General features: G+C 30.8%; 2 protein-coding genes across 2 annotated transcripts in view; one reads left to right on the top strand and one right to left on the bottom strand.

The window, feature by feature from the left end:
* Positions 1 to 20,498, bottom strand: part of LOC126977487 (uncharacterized) — a 34,518-nt gene extending 14,020 nt beyond the window's left edge. The window contains exon 1 of the mRNA XM_050826331.1: positions 20,249 to 20,498. The gene's annotated coding sequence lies outside the window, so the exon portion shown is untranslated. The remainder of the gene's footprint in view (positions 1 to 20,248) is intronic.
* LOC126977351 (protein insensitive-like) lies at positions 12,877 to 18,049 on the top strand. The gene is made up of 7 exons (XM_050826116.1): positions 12,877 to 12,909; positions 13,606 to 13,857; positions 14,095 to 14,238; positions 14,320 to 14,432; positions 14,707 to 14,850; positions 15,004 to 15,172; positions 17,893 to 18,049. The coding sequence occupies exons 1-6, from the start codon at positions 12,877 to 12,879 to the stop codon at positions 15,140 to 15,142; spliced, it is 825 nt and encodes a 274-aa protein (XP_050682073.1). The 3' UTR covers positions 15,143 to 15,172; positions 17,893 to 18,049.
* Positions 20,499 to 21,032: the final 534 nt, after the last annotated feature.

Here is a 21,032-nt window from a genome sequence, read left to right as displayed (position 1 = left end):
GGTTCTGGCTCATCGATTCTGGCTCACTTGCTCGTGATGCCTACTAAAAAAAAAAAAAAAGAAGTTTGGTGTCAAACTGGGGGTTTTGATGTATTTCCGAGCGATTGCGCTGATCCGTTTTTCGATATCTCTTATAGTTTCAAAGTTAGCATTTTAAATTAAACAGATCCATAATCATTAATAATCACTGGTCATTTAGCTAATGATTGGTGAGCGACTCAATGTCTAAATTTCCATGAACGTGATACAGGTAATTTACTAATTACCTCTATCACATTCGTTACTACGATTAAAAAGACAGTTTCTGTATTTATTATTTATTTTTAAAACATGATTTAAATAAAGTATATAATAAAACATCATTGCAGATTGTATCATTTTCAAAATATTTGATGAAATCATTCAAACTCTTCTTATTAAACTTAAAGTATAGATACATTATGCAGTACTCGCCACACACTGCGGTATATTCATTCTGTACTCTTGCAGTATTGTAGTTATACATTCTGCAATTCCTTTGTAAAAACATCAGCTGGAATCCCTGAGGTGGACGACCATATGAATCGAAGTATTGTCCAATACCCTGCTCATCAATGTGTATTGCAACCCAGTGAGTGCCTGGCTTATTATCACTATCTAAATTGCTGACAATATAACAGGGCGTTACAACATATATCGGCAATCGGTTTGCCGCGTAAACATTATTTTTAATACTGGGATCGATTTTGTTCAAATAATTCTGTATCTCGATTGTATTCATATTAGTTGAGAACAGGGTCTTGTCAGTTGCGAGGATTGAATAGTTATGTGGATCATAATAACATAAGCACTCAATAAATAAGGCTTTAATGTATCTTATTCATGTATTTAAAACTTATATGGTTACAATAAAACAAAATATCATTACAAGCGATTCAAATATAAATCTATGAACATTTGATGAAATTATATTTTCATCAATTTTATTATAATATAAAAGCTGATTGAAAACGAACTTTGTACCTACATACTTACGTAGTCATTAGTACAATCTGGAAATGTTGACTCCATTAAACTATCAATAATTGAACTTATCATTTAAGTGCCATTATGTTTCACCATAATAAAACAAAATATCATTTTATATACATATTTTTATTATATAAATTTATAAGGTAATCTAGTATTTAATCAACATAAAAAATACACAAGGATACAAACGATTCAAACATTAATTATTATATTCTAACTGCTGTAATCTACAGAAATATTACGATTTTTATCAATTTCAATAACATTATCGAATTCCGCATAAACAATACAGTTAATTGTTTGTGTAAGAGCTGATTCAAAACGAACTTCTAATCTTACACTACCATGTTTTATAAGATTCCAATGACTTGAAGAATTTGCTGATAAATCGGGTGTTAAGTCGAAGGCTAGCAAGCAAAACCCTTTGGCATATTGCTCTCTTGATACTCCATTGCCTTCATTTAGGAAATGTATACCTGTTCCTGAGAATAACGTATGATAGACCGTAGTAAAAATATTATTGTCAAACGATGGCTGTAAGGCTTTTGAAGGTATCTGTTGTCCATCTATGTATAAACAAAATGTATTAATATCATAATTTTCGAAATTGAATGGGTTTTTTGTGAGACTACCATTAAAGGATGCATTATTCACAAAACCGACTATACACCTTTTGGGTATTTGGCCAAGGAATATGTTATCAAGGGTTTTCCCCTGAATGCCTGATGGTATAGTTAAAACTTTGACTTCTGCTCGCGTGATTGGATATTTTGCTGTGGTAGATGATAAAACTTTTTGATGTGCAAGTAGCACAGTTGGGTTGATTCGTGCTCTTCGAATAATAAGAGTTGCATCTGTAATAGACACTTTAAATTTATGGTCAGTTGATGAAGCCATGAGATTGAAATTTTCTCTAGAACGAACTAACTTTACGCACATGTCAACGCCATTAATCAAAAATTTTTCTTGGTTGAATAAATCTCCATGTAAATGTCCTATCATTTCTATTTCTTTGCTTTCACTAGCCAATTCTTGTCTTTTAATAAATCCTTTATTTTGTTCATCAGTTGCATCCATTTTTCCAGCTGTATCTTCATACCATAGACCACAAGTGAGATGAGAATCTTTTGCAGCAGGTGCATAATTCAATAGAGTTTCAATATAAGCTCGATATGCATATGTATTATTCGGTGGCGATACAAGTTTTTGATTTAAATATACATCAAGTTGACTGAAAAGTGTATGTAACCAATTATTAACTGGGGCCACAACTGTCGGTACTGTCAGTTTTGTATAATCTTGATTCAAAACTTTAGCTTTTATATGGAGTAAAGTATGGGATAAATCCACATAGTCATCACCTGCCCCAGGTACTTGAAATTCTATTGGTCCATCATCAGCAAGTGATGAAATGGGCTTATAATGAATCCATAGTCCACTTTCAATGCTAGTTTGAGTTGATGGTAATGCAAATAAATCCAATTCGGACTTAATGCATTCACAAGACTGACTATGTAAAAATGACATATTTAATCAGTAAATATATCTTTGATTTGTTTTTGATTCAATTTTAATTTTTTAATAGCTTTCGCTTTCGCAGTCAATGATGGAATGATCGCAGAACGACGTTTTCGTTTTGTTATATACCCAGATCCAAACATGTTGATATTATCTATTTTGGCATCAGCTTTTCGTTTCAAATTTGAGCTGACTTCTTTTAGACGAGTTTTTATTGAATCTTCCATGGGGCGTGCATTAACCATATCTGATAATATACCTACACCGGTACTTAATGCTTCTTTACCAATAGTTCGAACACCACTAGACAGTAGTGGTAAAATAGATCTAAACAGCCCCCCAAGAAAACTTCCGATTCCATGACCTCTTTGATACGGTGCTCCTTTATAAATAACTCCGATACCTGATCCGGCCTGGTGAGTATAATAGTGTTCATATGGACATGAAATATTATCACGTTTGCCGTACATTATAATTTTTGAAAGTGGAGTTTAATGCACACTGTTCCAAATTGGAATGGTATCTTTTGACCGGTGCTTGTTCTTATATCTATTTCAATTGTATCAAATTCTCTACGCATCACAGGTAGGTAATGGGGAGGAGAGAAAACGTGCATTTTGTACGCTCCATATATGTATTTTGAGGGATCCAATGGTATTATTCGTAAAAGGGGTGTCATAACATCTCCAACGATTTGAGGCTCCACTATGTCACAATAAACAAATAATTGAGACGGTAAACCCAAATGCAAATTAGCTGGACACTTTCCAAAATTTTTTTCAACGAGGTTCCTGTTTGGTTCGAACCCTAGTTGAAGACATAATTTAGGTGATAGAGTTACAGATTTTATGGATTCATCCGTTATCGTAGCAACTACAATCCTTGAAACCTCATCGCACTTAAATTTAATTTTTTCTCGAGTGTTATTCAGTGCCATCAAAATATGATTTATGTTATCGTAATTTGTGGCTGGAATATGTGTCTTGTAATAAACATATGACGGTTTACTTTCATTGGGTACTTGCATCAACTTTGTTATATAAATAATGTTTTCATGTTCTTGAACGGTGAACATAGTGCATGGGTACTGAAATTCTACTACTCCAACCCTCCATTCACCTTCTAGTATTGTTGGTTTTGGCAGTTTCGTAGAAAATAATGTTGTTGTATTATCAGGAAAATAATCCATAGAACTATTGCTTAGTAAAGTTAAATAAAAACTATCTTTATTCATATTTTTTTCAAAGTAGAAGCTAATATCCAGCTATTAAATTTATTTGGATAACCTCTCCACTTCACCAACAATTCTTTTCTGTTACCGGTATATCGAGAGCGTATTATTTTATCTATTTTGTATTTAGTAGTGGGGTCGAATATGATTTTTTGTAACTCTTTTTCATAAAAAGTACCAACTATCTCTTCGCCTTCTAAATCCTTTAAAGTAAATACTACAAACGGAGATCGGTGTATTATGGTAGATACGATGAATATTTCGTCACTCCAATTTGATTCATATCCTTTTTGGAAAATATGTTTATGTTTTGTTATTCTAACATAATCTCCAACGTGAATTCTTGGATTCACCATACTAATTGATGTTTTTATCTTACTTTCTCTATCATATAAATTTTGCCATACACTCATTATATTTGTATTATTAACATCACATGGACACATTTTTATACTAGAATGAAAACTATGATTATATGAATGCACTAGATATTGTAAAACATCAATGTATTTATGAGTATTTTTGTGTGTAAAATAGCGCCACATTTTCGTTTTAAGAGTTCTCTGAAATCTTTCGACAATACTTGCTTTAATATCTGGATTATTGGTTGTATAATAATTTATGTTTTTTAATTTAAAATATTTTTGTACATATTTGGAAACAAATTCAGTTCCTTTGTCAGACTGTATATGTGTAGGTGTAGTATTAGCTTCAGCAAAAATACTTTCAAAGCATTCCTTAACTGTTTCAGAGTTTTTCTTTTTCATTGCTCGAACATACGCATATTTACTAAAGACATCAATAACACAAAGTATGTATTTGAAACCATCATTATATTCAGAATAAGATCTCATATCACTTAAATCGGCCTGCCATAACTCATTAATATTAGACAAAATATATCTGTTACGAGAAAATTTTCTTTGAACAGGTTTATGTAATGTATATGTTTCTTGTGATTGTAACCACTTTAAGACACTATTTCTGTCCATTTTACCCTTCATTGCTTTTGACAATTTATCAATAGTGCTGTAGCCAGCAGGATGTGATGCATCATAATAAATTTTATTTATTTCTAATATGGGGTCCATTTTTCCCAGTCCGATCTTTTTTTTAGTTTCCCTGTGTACTTATTACTTGTTGGTGTAGAAAATTCTTCGTCAGGTACTGATTTAGATTCAACCTCTTTTAATTGCAAATGGTTTATAAAATCCACTCGCTTTGGGTTCCCGATATAAGTGAGTGGTACTTTTATTTCCTTCAAAGTTGTTGCGAATTTTTCCCAACCTATAGGTTCACTTTTCTGAAGAGCTCTCAAGGTATCACTCACCAAGTCCACAATATTACTCCCAGGTATTTTTTCATTATCTATAATCACGGTACCAGATTCATCCCAGCTTATTTTATTTTTATTCAAGGAAATCAAATTTAGTAAAAGTTCACCTTTTTTAGCATATGTTTTCGGTATTAGTTTCAGTATTTCAGAGCTCGTGTATATTTCCCCAATATTTTTGTTAACCTCCACTGATGTTTGAGAAGGAACTACATTTATTTTATTCACATCATGATTTATATAATCAGTATCGATTTCATTATGACCTTGATTAAAACCAATATATGAATCATTATCATTTATAAGTGGTATGTGGTATGGTTGTCGATCCTCTTTGACGAAGTTTAGATATCTTTGAAGGGTTTGCAAATATAAAATACATTTCTTTCGATCTTCTATGTCACTGCTTAAGATATTTTGCATATCAGTATCTAATCGAGATCTTGGCGTATCATTTTCTTTGTGTTGTTTTAACTTCTCCAATAATGATGGTTCAATAAGTAACATTTTTTTAGCATTATCCATTTTCTTAAATAAATGAATTAATCAACCCACTTAGAATAGAACCCAATATTATCGGTAGAAATGAACCTCCTTTTTGTACAATTATATTTTTTCTAATTTTATTCGTACCTTTTCTTACCAATTTTCGAAGAATATTTTTATATTTCTTTAATTTAGATTTTTCTTTCTCGGCCAATTCAACGTTACCCCGCAGTACGTTATGAATACATTCACAAATGTAATTTATTTCTGTTTTGTTACATGATTTTAATAAAGCTTTTTGATATTTTGGCTTCAGTTTATGTAGAGCAATTAACAAATCTTTATGCGTCTTTAAACGTCTATGCATCATTTATAAATGATCGAAATTTCTTGATTCTTACCATATTTAAACCCTTTTGTGGGTACATAAACAGTGCAATATCCATCGGATGGAAATATCTTTGTCTTAACGCGACACAATTCATTTGTTTCTTGTTTCAAATCAATCATTAAATAGCCATGAGCTTCATTGGTAGCATCTCTGTAAGAATCTTCCAAATATTTCGGATTTTCAGGGAATACTTGACGAGATAAGTATCGAATTTGGGTTTTATCTCGAGGATTTTTGAAATATATTATATAACTTGAGTTGAGTGATATATCTCTTTGTCCTTTACCTTGATGAAACAAATTTTGAGATAAATAAAACACACTTAAGTTTCTATGATGACTTCCTTTCGTGAATATATCAACAATACGACCATCTGATTCCCTCATCAGGTCATCAATTATTACAAGTTGAGGATTTTTTCCGTCAAACATAGATAAATCAGGTAAACCTTGAAGATAATTAATGTGGTTGAGATTATATAAAGGCTGCATTTCAGCAAAGCACCAGGTGATTTGGGTAAAATTTGCATCACAGATATCATTCAAAAATTTTATAAAATTATTTACGAAAACTGATTTTCCACATCCACTTGGACCAGCAACTATTGCAGTGAATGGATGATTGAAATGATGCATTATCTACTACGTCTATGTGTGTTAAGGTTTAGTATAGTAATGAAACAATCTGTTATTAAACCACCATTTATTTAAACAGAAAAATCTATAATTGAAACAATATGCATCATGTTTTACTCCGCAACTGAAAAATCTATAATTGAAACAATATACATCATGTTTTACTCCGCAACTTATACATCTAAATACAATAATCTCTCATTTGGTTTTTTAAAACTATAATAATTTATTCTTAAAATTTAATATAATATTTATTCTATTTTATGATGACCCCAAGCTAAGGTATCAATATTATTTGGTAAAATGTACCGTTTGGTATCATTAAATGACAGACTAGATTTATTTATTCTTTGAGTAAAAATATTATGCTTTATTGACTTAAATCTAAGCATTGAACAATATTCGTTCTTATTTTCAAATAAGCAAGTCTTATAATTTTCCATTTTCATATTCTTAGTAACACTTTTATTAACCCCCTTAGCTTTAGCTGTGAATTTTCCCTCAACATCTAATGCATACATTTTAGATCTAAGTCCTACAAATTCATTAAATATGTTACCATTGTTTTCATCTTTAAAGTAGCCTAACTTCTTTTTATTGAGTTTTGGATAGCCAAATATATTTTTTTCTGTATAGTCCGAGGTATCGAAACGCAAATGTAAATCAGGTTTTATATCTCTGTAAAAATCATCTGTAAAAATTTGATATATTAAACTATCAGTATCTGTGTACAATAATTTTAATTTGTTTTGAAACTTTTTAAACATATAGTTATAGTGAAAGTCGTACATTAGAGTTTTAGAAATATCCAATATACAAAATCCCAAATAAATAGGTTTATTATGGAACAATTTCGTCTTTCGTAATTGAACTGCAACCAAATTTTCATTAAAAATAGATAAACTATGGAATTCTGGCTTAGCAATTAAATCTTGTGCGCCTAGAATTTTACCCTGATTTTCCCAATGACTCAATAATTTTACATTTACTCTTTTTTCGATATTTTCCATTGTTTTTCCAAACACTGAGTTATTCATTAATTTATAAAAATCTTTTTCGAAATCAGATGTGGCTAGTTTACGCATGCTTGTATTTAAATCTATATAATATTGTAACCATGCGCATTGTTTGAATTTTAAAATTCTATGAATTTTTTGTAATTTTAAACCCATTGTCAGACATTGCTTTAAATTTCTGTAGTGAATCACATATTTAATTTTATTACGAAGGTTTGGAACTAATTTTATGTCTTTTGTATTACCAATACATATATTCTCGGGACATAAGGGTAGGTCAGAATGTAAATCATGCAGTTCAATAGGATATTCTAGATCTACTTCCAAAATAAAACCATATTCATAATCATCAGGGACATCAAAATTAGTTGTGACATCTACCCACTCAAAACCTCCTGTAGGAAGGAATTGAGACATGGCCCATCCGTAAAGGTTATTAGCATCAAGATAAGTTAAAAATGAGTTTGGTGTGTCTTTATCATATTCTCGCATATATTTGTTATTAGCTTTGGCATAACGATTGCTACATTGAGATACACCTCCTCGAATGCCCGATCTAATAAAAGCTATTTGTTCAAAGTCTTGAAGTAATTCTAATTTAATTTTTGTGCATTTTAACATAGCATCCCAACTTAACCCAGGTGCTGTATAATAATGAGCTGGATCTAGACCATATGTTTGCAAACATAAGGCTCGGAAATTTTCAAACACATCTGTTAAAAGTAAAACATCGGTTTTAAGATATAAATCAGAATAATCTGACATATTTTGACAATGAAAGTGTTGCCAAACATCCTTGGCATGTTCATAATCTTCATCGGAAATATGTGTGTCGGTTAATGTATTGTAAAATTTATCGCGACTAGGGAGTGCTGAAAGTTTTAAGGAATCATGTGATGACATAAATTCATATGGATAAATTCCTTTTTTTCTAAGACGTAAAAAATCATTATTATTTGGAAAATTATATTTTAATGTTTGAAATTGTTCTTCCTTCAAATTTTGAACAAGTTTGTCTAAACTACAAGGTAAAAATTTAAACGAATCAACGAATCTCAATTGAATTTTATGATTATTTAATTTTATCGTTTTTGCGAAAGAAATGTACTTTTCTTTCGTTTGTGGAATAATATCAATTTCCCCTTCAATAGAATTTAATGCATGAACAATAAAATGAGAGTCATATTGACTAAGATTGTGTAAAAAAACTGGAATGTGATAGGGGATTCTAAACTTTGTCTTACATACTTCGTGTGCAACTCCTCTAAAATTTCCTGTATGCGAGTCAAAGTATAATGCACATTCACCATTTAAATTAGATTGACATATAAAGCAGTCTTTACATTGTGAAATAATTTCATTATCATTGGAAGTCAAAGGTTTTGGACTTATGACAAAATAATTTTTTGTGCAAATCACTTCTATATCTTTATACAACTGATTCATAAAGACATGAGTACAATGAGGACCACTATATGTTTCATATTTTGATAAACTATCATCATATGAACATTTAATATAGTACCCAAAACTATAAACTTCGTGTTTGTGAACATTAGTTGTATAAGGTTTTGATGGATCGTTAAAGCATGTCTGAATTGGATTAAGGAAAGCTTCAAAATCCGCGTATATAACAAAGGGTATTTGTAACATCTTATTAAATTTATCAAATTTTAAGACATTGTTTGAAATTGGTTGTTCAAACCAATCTTTTAAAGTTTTTTCTGTATTAGGCAATTCCACTTTAATATGACAACAATCATTCAATTGATGAGCTGATAACTTATCATTTGTTGAGAAGTGTAAAAGACAACCGTCACAGATGTAGATTGCATGTTCATGGTTTGAAATTTGACCACTTACTAAACGCGATAGGTTTTTAATGTAGCAAAAATGATTAATTGTTCCGTGCGAAATAAATAATAAATTGATATGAACAATTTTCCGTGATTTTGTTAAATACAATGGACCAACTACTTCATGTACTTTCTTTTTACAATTGTATTCAAGACCAAAAACATTTACACTTAAATTATTTAACCTTTCTACTTTCTGTATATCTGTCATTTTAACAGGAAACGTAACTCCGTCAAAATTTAATTTATTTGAATATTTACTGTAAGATGAAACTCTCTGAGAGTTCTTAGTAACTGGATATAATGCAGAAAGCAAAGCCCATTTAAAGCATAAATCATCCGAGTTTTGTACATTTATAACACTTTTTTTTAATTTGATTTCTATAGGTAATTCAATATATGATTTTCCACGTAATGGATTGAATTTGTTTATATTCATGTCTAATGCATTTATTTTCTTAAGACTCCAACCACTATCTTTTTTCTCAAATGTGCTAATTTTAGTCATCAACATATCACATAAGGACGAAAAGAAAAAATTTAAATCCTCACCCTGCATTATAGTATAACTACATGTTTGAAATTCAAATTCATTAGAAATATTTTTTGTTTCTTGAACAAAATTAGCGTGCAGAATAAAATTAACTTTAAAAATTGTAAGCAATCGAACAGATTCCTCAAATAGTGAAATAATTTCATTTTTAATAGAATTCAAAAACATTTCTGGTGTTTCGAATGTTTGTAATTGGTTGGATTTACTCTTAATTTTATATGAGATAATTCTATTACCAAAAGCCGATTCGTGTACTGTGACATTTTTTAAAGTACTATGTAATTGCATTACGTTATTCTTATGGAGGTTACTTCTAAGATGATTTGCATAATATCTTTTCCTTATTAAGATTTGACATAAAGAACAGTTCACCATTTCATCGTTCACACTGGTGAGCCCCGATGATGTGGATGGTTCCCCTTGTCGTCCTCTCTTTGTACTTGTATCATTGTCTTCACTGCCTTGTAATACTGCACTTCTTCTCTTAAAACCTCCTCCACTTTGTAGAACAGGTTGACTACAACATAAGTGAATGATTTTAGCCACATTTCATCAATAATATAATACTAAATAATTTACAAAGAAAATAACTCACTTGATCATTTTTTCAACCTCATTACATACAAAGCAGAGTTCCATATCGTTATGTTTAATTTTCCAAATGATGAGAATATAATAATATTATTTGTATAAGAGAATAAATAAACTAATAACTAAACTGAACTAATATTTATGTATTTCTTCATAGCTACCTACTTATTATTAAAATTATATTTCTTATAATTTTCTGTTTCTAAAATTTTCTTCGTAACATTGTATAAAATCTTTTTTATGTCCTTATAACTTTCATTATTGTCGATTGTATAATATTTTAATCTATAATCAGCGTATTTCCATTGTTCTTGTGCAGGCGTGTTTTTTATTTTATTGAGATCATAGATTTCTATTTTAACCAAATGTGATGCATTTCTTCCGTCATCTGCATTAGTTGTAATGTAAATACTTCCATTCTCATGTGCTCTGGATATTGATGATGATATTTTCTTTTGTTTTGTTTTTTTCACTTCGAATAATGCATCTATATTTTCATTTGAGCTGGCCCTCTTCAAGGATTTAAGTTGAGGAACTTTTAATGAATCCTGACTATCTTCAGATAATGGATAGTAAAATGTTTTATATGTAGTTTCTTCCATTGTTGGGGTGAATGCATTCTACAACAACAATAAGACTGCTTTAGAATAGTATTATACATACATATCTTAATATAACAAATGATATTACTTTTTAATTTCAAAGTAAATAATAGATAAAACTTACCTCCATTGCAGCAAATCACTTAACAATTACACAACTTACAAAATATATAATAATTTGACTGAATACGCCACTTCAATGATTATTTTTCTGAACAGTTCTAGCATTTTATACTAAAATATCGTAAAAGTAAATTTGTTTATGATTAGTACTGGTTTTTAAATATTGTGGTGAAACATAATGGCACTTAAATGATAAGTTCAATTATTGATAGTTTAATGGAGTCAACATTTCCAGATTGTACTAATGACTACGTAAGTATGTAGGTACAAAGTTCGTTTTCAATCAGCTTTTATATTATAATTATTTTAATTAAAATTATTGATGAAAATATAATTTCATCAAATGTTCATAGATTTATATTTGAATCGCTTGTAATGATATTTTGTTTTATTGTAACCATATAAGTTTTAAATACATGAATAAGATACATTAAAGCCTTATTTATTGAGTGCTTATGTTATTATGATCCACATAACTATTCAATCCTCGCAACTGACAAGACCCTGTTCTCAACTAATATGAATACAATCGAGATACAGAATTATTTGAACAAAATCGATCCCAGTATTAAAAATAATGTTTACGCGGCAAACCGATTGCCGATATATGTTGTAACGCCCTGTTATATTGTCAGCAATTTAGATAGTGATAATAAGCCAGGCACTCACTGGGTTGCAATACACATTGATGAGCAGGGTATTGGACAATACTTCGATTCATATGGTCGTCCACCTCAGGGATTCCAGCTGATGTTTTTACAAAGGAATTGCAGAATGTATAACTACAATACTGCAAGAGTACAGAATGAATATACCGCAGTGTGTGGCGAGTACTGCATAATGTATCTATACTTTAAGTTTAATAAGAAGAGTTTGAATGATTTCATCAAATATTTTGAAAATGATACAATCTGCAATGATGTTTTATTATATACTTTATTTAAATCATGTTTTAAAAATAAATAATAAATACAGAAACTGTCTTTTTAATCGTAGTAACGAATGTGATAGAGGTAATTAGTAAATTACCTGTATCACGTTCATGGAAATTTAGACATTGAGTCGCTCACCAATCATTAGCTAAATGACCAGTGATTATTAATGATTATGGATCTGTTTAATTTAAAATGCTAACTTTGAAACTATAAGAGATATCGAAAAACGGATCAGCGCAATCGCTCGGAAATACATCAAAACCCCCAGTTTGACACCAAACTTCTTTTTTTTTTTTTTTAGTAGGCATCACGAGCAAGTGAGCCAGAATCGAGGAGCCAGAACCGGCGAATCCCTACTACTTATGTGCACTACATAATCTCATGTTGAATAACATTGATATGTTTTCGTGCTCCCTTTTTACCTATAAAACTAACCTCAAGAAAATATTCAGTACTAATCAAACTTAAATCTTATTATTTCTGTTTTCTACATTCTAGTTTCAGAATTATATAGCTGACTTTTACCAAGTTTTACTTACCTTTGCTACGATTAACTTGTATTGTAAATTGTACATGCACGCTTGCACCTAAGCAGATGTCGCTTTTATCTTTAACATCTATGTTCTCAGTGAGACGTTCCAAGGAAATAATTGTAATTATTTTAGTTAGTTATAATTTGTATATGTATTTAATCTTTTGTTTCTGTTTTTGTCTCCAATAAAGTAAATAAATATAAACGTATTTTGTGAGTTTTAAAAGCAATTGTATAAAATATAATAACTAAATTTAAAAACATGAAGCAGAGTTTCTTGTAACAGAATCATCCTGCCACCATAAGTAACGCCCGTTCACGAGCATGGCGCATAGGCCAGCCATCGCCTCCCTCGACCATATTTTAGGGAAGGGAACCCGTCCCACGTCGCCGCCTTAAGCAGTGAAATTTAAGCGAGTATGACGAAGCCTGTCACGAGAACTCAACCAAACAACAAAAAAAATGTTTATCTACGTATTATGTAATGTTCGCTATATATATAACTGTTTAAATAAAAATATATACTTTATCTCTATTAGCCTTTTAAATTTTTCAGATGATCGATGGACTCGTGGAATCAATGATCAGGCACCCTCAACAATTTCAAAACTTTTTAACAATTTATTAACATCTAAAGTAAGATAATTTATTATTTTTTACATTTGTTTTTATATAACATATATTCAGTTTTTTAATTATATTATTGAAAAATTGTTTAAGTCATTCAAATGCCAAACGAGCGCGCCAAAAAACCCCATCAGACAGACTCAGGATAGCTGTTCAACTAAAAAGGCAAATCAGAAGAAAACTTGCGATAAAGGAACACAAACAGAATTCGAATATCAGTTACCAGAAATCGAGAAAATGCAATCGATTATTAAAGATCTCTGTTCCAAAATAGAAACTTTAGAGAGTCAGCTGAAAACAAAGGCATCTGAAACATTATCAATGGATTCTTTTGAGAAAGATTCTGATACCTCGAGTGATTATTCCATTCGTCGTCGTAAACGCAAAAGAACCAGCACAAAATCCTCAACATTTGTCGTAAGTTTCTTTTTAATAAAATAGATTCGATAAAAATGATATTATTTTGAAGAGTTTTCCGATCTAAAAAAAAGATATATGAAAAAGGTTACGTACACACATAATCAGCTAAACAGAAAGAATCTGAATAACATCCAAGCCTAACTATTATTTATTTTCCGCATTATTTTACATTGCTAACGAAATGAATAGAAGTACATACCTAACAATTTTTATATTCTATTAAATTTTTCACAGGAGTCAGACTTTGAAGATAAATCAGGCGTCAGGAAACAATTTAATTCCTCTGATCCAGACTTTAAAATTCATAAAGAAGAAACACCACTAAAACGACTATTGAAAGCAAAAGATATGAACAAACTTACGAGCAATGGCGAAATGGTAATGAATAAAATTTTGAATTCATTTATGGTGTGTGATAATTTAATTGATTAGGTACTCATTGTTAATTGTTTTTTCAAGGTTTCATTAGGCGACGGAAATGCATTAGTACCGGCAAGATTAATTAAATATATGGATTGGTCGTCATATACCAATGTCACCCGAAAATTATTGACTGCAGTATTTTCTCGAAAGTAAGTTGTTTTTTTGCAAGCAATCTCTGAGTACGAGTGGGGTGATTCCTTAGGTGACCAGCTAAGCAATTGTTATTTTTAGGCCACGTCCACCTTACATCTAACTAAAAAAAGGGGGTAAAAAGCTATGTAATGAAAGAGAAAGGGTATGTTTAGGAGACAAGTGAAAGATATATGAGTACTTCTTCGAATGTGGATCGTTATAATACAATATTGTCCTAAAACTATCTGTGTTAAATTGTTAGCGTGAGTTACATTTTTTAGTTATTTTTAGAGTGCTAGCAACCCATTCGTTAACCGGTAAACCGTCTCCGGCATTTCCAAATAAGCCTCCAAAGAAGAAATTAGATCCAGCACTGGTGTATGACATTGTACAGACTGTTGTTGAAAAGTGTAGTGTCCCAGAGAACGTTGTAAGGTAACTAAAAGAAAACTATTACTTACTTACTTATAAGCTAAATACTAAACATAGTTGTTTTGAGAGATACCATATACTTAAATTGATTAACACTTTAAATACACAATTCATAAATAATACAACTTATTATAATAATTGTTTAATACTTTTCAGAACAAGTATAACCACGAAATGTGCAGATGAGAGTAAAATGCTTCGGAGTCGTCAGAAAAATCTCTCTAAAAAGAAAGCCGTAAAAAAAGAAAACATATCACCGTCAGAAGATTCAGCAGATGACTCTTATTCGGATTAGAAGTTTATATAAAGGCTTTATTAAGAATAGGTAGGTACTGTTTGTTTATCGACTTCTTTTCTTTCACTTGTAAGGACTTTCCACATACAGCGATATTCATCCAGTGAAAAAACGCGAAATACAGAGAGCTTGATGAATTTTATGTACAGATCAAATAATCAAACGTAGGTAAACAGACTGCATGGAGTTATCCGTTTTCTGTCCTGATCCACTGCATGTCGGTTCTACATCAATTGAAATATGATCGAATAAAAGTTACAACGAAATACTTGAAATTGGATTACTTATCGAGATGTTTTCTGGAATACGGGCTTGAGAGTCTTGAGACTATAGTCTAATGTTTATTACATTTAGTTTAGCATAAGTCGTAGTCACTTTGCACGTAATACATTAATTATTCCAATCGACAGTCAGCGAAACAGGAGATTCTTATTCTCATATTTCTGAGTGTAAAAGATTCATTCGAAACCCAAAATTAGTGAGGCGTGAGCTTAATAATGTTTATCTACACCCATGCTTTAAATCCTCTATTAAAGATTCTGAAACAGTTAGCTTATTGCCAACATTAAAACACCCAATGTTCTAATAACCATTACATCATCCAAAAGAGTGTTGTAAAGTTGTACTAAATTTCATAACAACACTCCTATGTTTTTTTTATCCCTTCATGCGCAAAGAGTTTCAACATACAGCCACATTCTTATTGCTCGATGCGTGGTACCTATCTGTATGAATTTCAAAAAAAGAACATTTTCGTTTACGCGCGCTCCACACTCCCAGAACGGCGCGCGCCGTAAAAAAAAGTAGGTTTTTCGAATCCCCGCCATTTTTCTTCGATATTTTTATTGTTTTGTTTACAAAAAATGAGCGATTCATTTTAAACGCTGCAAAAGAACATTATATTCGAGTGAATTTTAATTATTGCACTATACAAAATGTAAATTACTAATAAAATAAATAATTGTTTCATTAATACATAGTTTATTTGTATATAATCAGTAATGAATGACATTAAAACACCAGTCCTAGTATTGCTACCTAGGACTAGTAGTAACCTAATATCATCCATTATTGATTATTTATTTTAGTAGTAATTTACATTTTGTATAGTGCAATAATTAAAATTCATTTGAATATTATGTTCTTTTGGAAATTAATCGCTAATTTTTTGTAAACAAACCAATAAAAATATCGAAGAAAAATGGCGGGGATTCGAATAACATACTTTTTTTTACGGCGCGCGACGTTCTGGTGGTGTGGAACGCGCGTAAACCAAAATGTTCTTTTTTTGAAATTCATACAAATGCCATGCATCGGGCAATAAGAATGTGGCTGTCTGTTAAAACTATTTGAGCATGAAGGGAATGAAAAAAAATAGGAGTGTTGTTATGAAATTCAGTACAACATTACAACACTCTTTTGGGTGATGTAATGGTTATTAGAACATTGGGTGTTTTAATGTTGGCAATAAGCTAACTGTTTCAGAATCTTTAATAGAGGATTTATAGCATGGGTGTAGATAAATAACTATAACTCACTTCCTGCTTTTGGTATTTCAATAACCCATTTGCGTAACGTATTTTATCTATCCATCTATGGGATGACTTATTGATATTTTAAGTTTATAAGATTTTCTAAACGGACTTAAAATTGAAGATTTGGATATTGAAATTCAAATCTAGAATTGTTTGCTGGTTGAATTAAAGTCTACTCCAAATACATAATCTTAGTTAAGAGATCACACATCAAAGCAGCCGTAGCCTATAGCCGCCTAATGCAGTAGGTAACACAGACTTTGTCAGAACTTCAGCTGCAAATACAGATACACTTATAGCGTTGTCTTTAGTGCAGATTCCGGAAGCCGTGTCAATACATAAGTCTTAGACCATGATCAAGTGTACTGTTGCCTCTCTATAATAGTATATAGTGCACAGTTACGAAGACGCCTTCTGAAATACGGATCTTAGTATCTACCCAATAGGTTTCCCGTTATTACTTACCTAATACTAAACTTACGGGTAGGAAGTCCTAAAAATCATACAGGATAAGATGTATTTTGCCAAGAGTATGCGTGGCTTATTTTACTTTCAATCTGATAAACAAACTAACACACGCAAGATTAATAGGTAGTTACCTACCTAATAAAAAAAACAAATTGGTTGTCTGTAAAGTCGGTTTACTGACGATAGTTGAACGTGACAACGTCTTAAGAAAATACTGATGGAATGGTAGCATTTTTCAAAGGAAAATTTTAATTTCATTTGTTTAATAGATTTGTATGTATATAGAGAAGGAGGTAATTGGAAATCACAATGAAATTGAACAAGTTAGATTTATTTGTACGCATAAATACAATTATGTCAATTTTTTTCTTATAATTTAATAGTTTTTACAAGTATAAATGTGCGTTGAGCAATTGTTTTACAACTTTTAAACATGTGTAATATTTAATTTCTTACAATCTGTGTTATTCTGATGTCGAACGCTGCCGAACGCAAGGCCGATTGTGCTTCTTTGTCGCTCGTTCCGCGCTCTCGCTTGCACTTCAAGCCTTACATGGAACGCCTCAGAGCGAGGTAACGTCGCACGAGTCATGTTTTTTCGTGCGTGCAGCCGGCTCCATCGAATTATAAGACGTTGTCACGTCAATAAATAGTTAGCAGCTGCTACGCTCTACTCTTTCCATTGCTAATGCTTTCCTAAAACGTATAATTTAAATACATACTGTTATAATATTGTGCTTGTTGCAGATTGGAGTAAAACTAACAAGAAATGAAATTGGCAAAAAAGAAGTATTAAAATTTATTTTATTTGTGATAAAATTAGTAAACTGTGATAATTTAAAATGCAAAAGCGACATTTTATACGTTTCTTATCTTTTTATTAGTGTAATATTGGTGCTAACAATGAAATGGTTTGATGCAATAATAATGATGTGTACATAGCTACCTAATTCTTTTATTTCTGGATTCTTATTCTAAAATATAGACTGACTGTCGAGTCGGTCAGTGGCTATTTTTTTATTATTATTAAAGTACCTATTATCATTAGAATAATAACGCTTACAACGTGAGTAGGCCCAAGCGAAATGAATCGGTTTCAATGTGGTCTTTTAAGACCACATACGTTTCCTGCCGCGTCAGTGTATTCTGTCAAGTTCCAGTACAGTAAGTGCGCGAAATTTAATTGAAGAATTTCACGTTCATTTAATAATTTTTAATTATTTAATAGTTTTTACAAGTATAAATGTGCGTTGAGTGACTATAGCAGACAAACTGTCCAAATAGTTTTGCGGGACTATGTTAGCTTTTAAGATTCTTTCTGTAAATGATTAATAGTATAAATAAATAAATAATAAATAAGGATAACTTGGAAAGATTTTAACATTGCATGGAAAATCTTTCATATCATCAAGTTTTAGTTTTAGATGACCCTAACGAAGCTTATGACACGTTTATTGACATATTTAAATTACTTTTTCACTTAAATAAGTTATGCTTTCCATTTATAACAAAGACAATAAGAAGCCAAAGAAAACCCAATTGGAGAAGTAAAGGTATTCGACTATGTAGTAAAAGAAAACGAAATCTGCTATACATCGGAAAGCCAAAATATGTAAAAATAGATAAAATCGAGAAAAAATAAAAAATTTAAAACACTATCACGTAGACTAAAAAACATAATTAAATTGACACAACTACAGCAAAATACTTATAAAATACACAACTCTGAAAATAAATCAAAAGCAACGTGGGCAATAATTAATAGATCGAAATACAACTATCCGAAAAATTACATTACTAAGATTAACAATCAGAAAAATATCATAACTCAAGCTGAAGACATTGCATCGACTTTTAATGAATACTTTGTAAATCAGTCACAAAATTCTTCGCCAAATTTTCAAAGTCAGCTTGGTTCATTATGCAAGGTACCGGGGAAAACAACTAGTATGTTTATGGGTCCGGTTCTACCTCAAGAGATTGTTAAAATAATAAAATCACTAAAAACACACATGGTGTAGGTTATGATAGCATCCCCACAAAAATAATTCAGTATGTTGCTCATTATCTCTCAGAACCGCTCAACCACCATTTGAGTATAGTGCACGGAGTTTTTCCTGAAAAATTTAAACATGCCGTGATAAAACCTCTTTATAAGAAGGGCAATACAGAAGAATTGAAAAATTACCGTCCAATTGCACTGTTACCAATCTTCTCTAAATTTTTTGAAAAGGTAATCTATAAGGAAATCTATAACTATTTGGTTAAAAATGACGCCTTAGCAAAGTAACAAAAGGGTTATCAGAAAAGTAAATCAATTAACATGGCAATTTACGATTTTTTTAAATAATTGTTAATTGTGTAGACGAACGTTTTTTTAATTTGTTAAAGTCGTATTTATGTGGTAAAAAGCAAAAAATAATGCGCATCTGTGGAAAAACGAAAAATGAAATCACAACAATCTTCAGAGCTCACAGTTTTCCGAGGCGTTCCACAGGGAAGTGTGTTGGGCCCTTTGCTCTTTTTGTTATATATAAATGATATGCCTAAACACGTTCCATACCCAATGACATTGTTTGCTGATGATAGCACCTTAATTATTAAATGTACTGATAAGGATAATTTTGAATCGCACATATATCACGCCTTGGATAAGACAATATTGTGGCTTAATGCAAATAAATTATTAGTAAATCTAAAAAAAACTAGTTTAATGCAATTTTATTTAAGAAATAATAAATTTAGAAATCTGCAAAATTAAACAAGAAGATCAATATATAAATGCAACCAGAACAGCTAGATTCTTAGGTATAACAATTGATAATAAACTAACCTGGAATCAACGGACACAATTGTAAAAAGGGTGAACTCGCAAGCATACGCAATATTTCATCTATCCAAGATTACCCATATAAAAGCCCTACTGTCTGCATATTACGGGTTAGTTGAATCTATACTTCGCTTTGGTATTATATTTTGGGGCAACAGTAGCGGAGGCCATGCAGTACTTCTTTCACAAAAAAGCTGTATAAGAGCTATGTTTAAATTAAAAAGGACACAAAGTTGCGTACCCTACTTTAAAAAACATAGTATTTAACGTTACCTGCGCTATATATTCTGGAAGTAGCTGTCTTCGTAAAAGACAACCCGCTACTTTTACAAAACGAGATCCGAAGGCCAAACGAGAAATTTACGTTTTGAAAATCGCTTATGTCTGGAGAAATCAAACACCACTTTAAAACACTCAAGTATAATCTGCATGGCACAACAAATTTATAATAAATTACCAGAGCATGTGAGAAACTGGCCTAAAAGGGAATTTAAACATAAACCTAAAATATATTTAGCGCATAAATGTTATTATAACATCGGTGAATTTTTAATAGAAAATGACTTTGAAGCCTTGAAGTAACTTTGACAATTAAGTATTTAGTAACTGCGTATTTTGAACATAGTTTTTATATTAACTATGACATTTATAATAATTATTCTTAATAATGTTATCGTCGCTCTTATTTTTAACTTCATGATGCAAATACTTTAATTTAACTTTACTTAATGATGTAATAAATTTTGTTTTATGATAATTATTATTATTTCATTATAATATCTATATGTCAAATATTGGTATGCTCAATAACGGGCACGACTTGAAGAGCTAAAATATATTTAAATCATCTTTAATGTATTACCCTAGTCAACAAATAAAGATCTAACTTACTTACTTACTTACTTTCTTTCTCTCTCTAACTGTTTGGATGAAAAGGTAGGTCTTAGAATAATGACACATTCTAAGAGGTAGGTACTAGGTACGTGACGTGATTTAAGTGAATATTTTGACGTTTGACAGTTTGAGCGACCAAGGCGAAGATGTAATATTAATATCC

This window comes from Leptidea sinapis, chromosome 45, assembly GCF_905404315.1.
Source record: "Leptidea sinapis chromosome 45, ilLepSina1.1, whole genome shotgun sequence".
Classification (NCBI taxonomy): domain Eukaryota; kingdom Metazoa; phylum Arthropoda; class Insecta; order Lepidoptera; family Pieridae; genus Leptidea; species Leptidea sinapis.
This window is presented reverse-complemented; position numbering and strand designations above follow the sequence as displayed.

Coding starts and splice junctions, on each gene's coding strand:
- LOC126977351 (XM_050826116.1), top strand. CDS start 12,877: ATGTCGCTTTTATCTTTAACATCTATGTTCTCA. Junction 14,239..14,319: donor TTACGAGCAATGGCGAAATG/GTAATGAATAAA, acceptor TGTTTTTTCAAG/GTTTCATTAGGCGACGGAAA. Junction 14,851..15,003: donor GTCCCAGAGAACGTTGTAAG/GTAACTAAAAGA, acceptor AATACTTTTCAG/AACAAGTATAACCACGAAAT.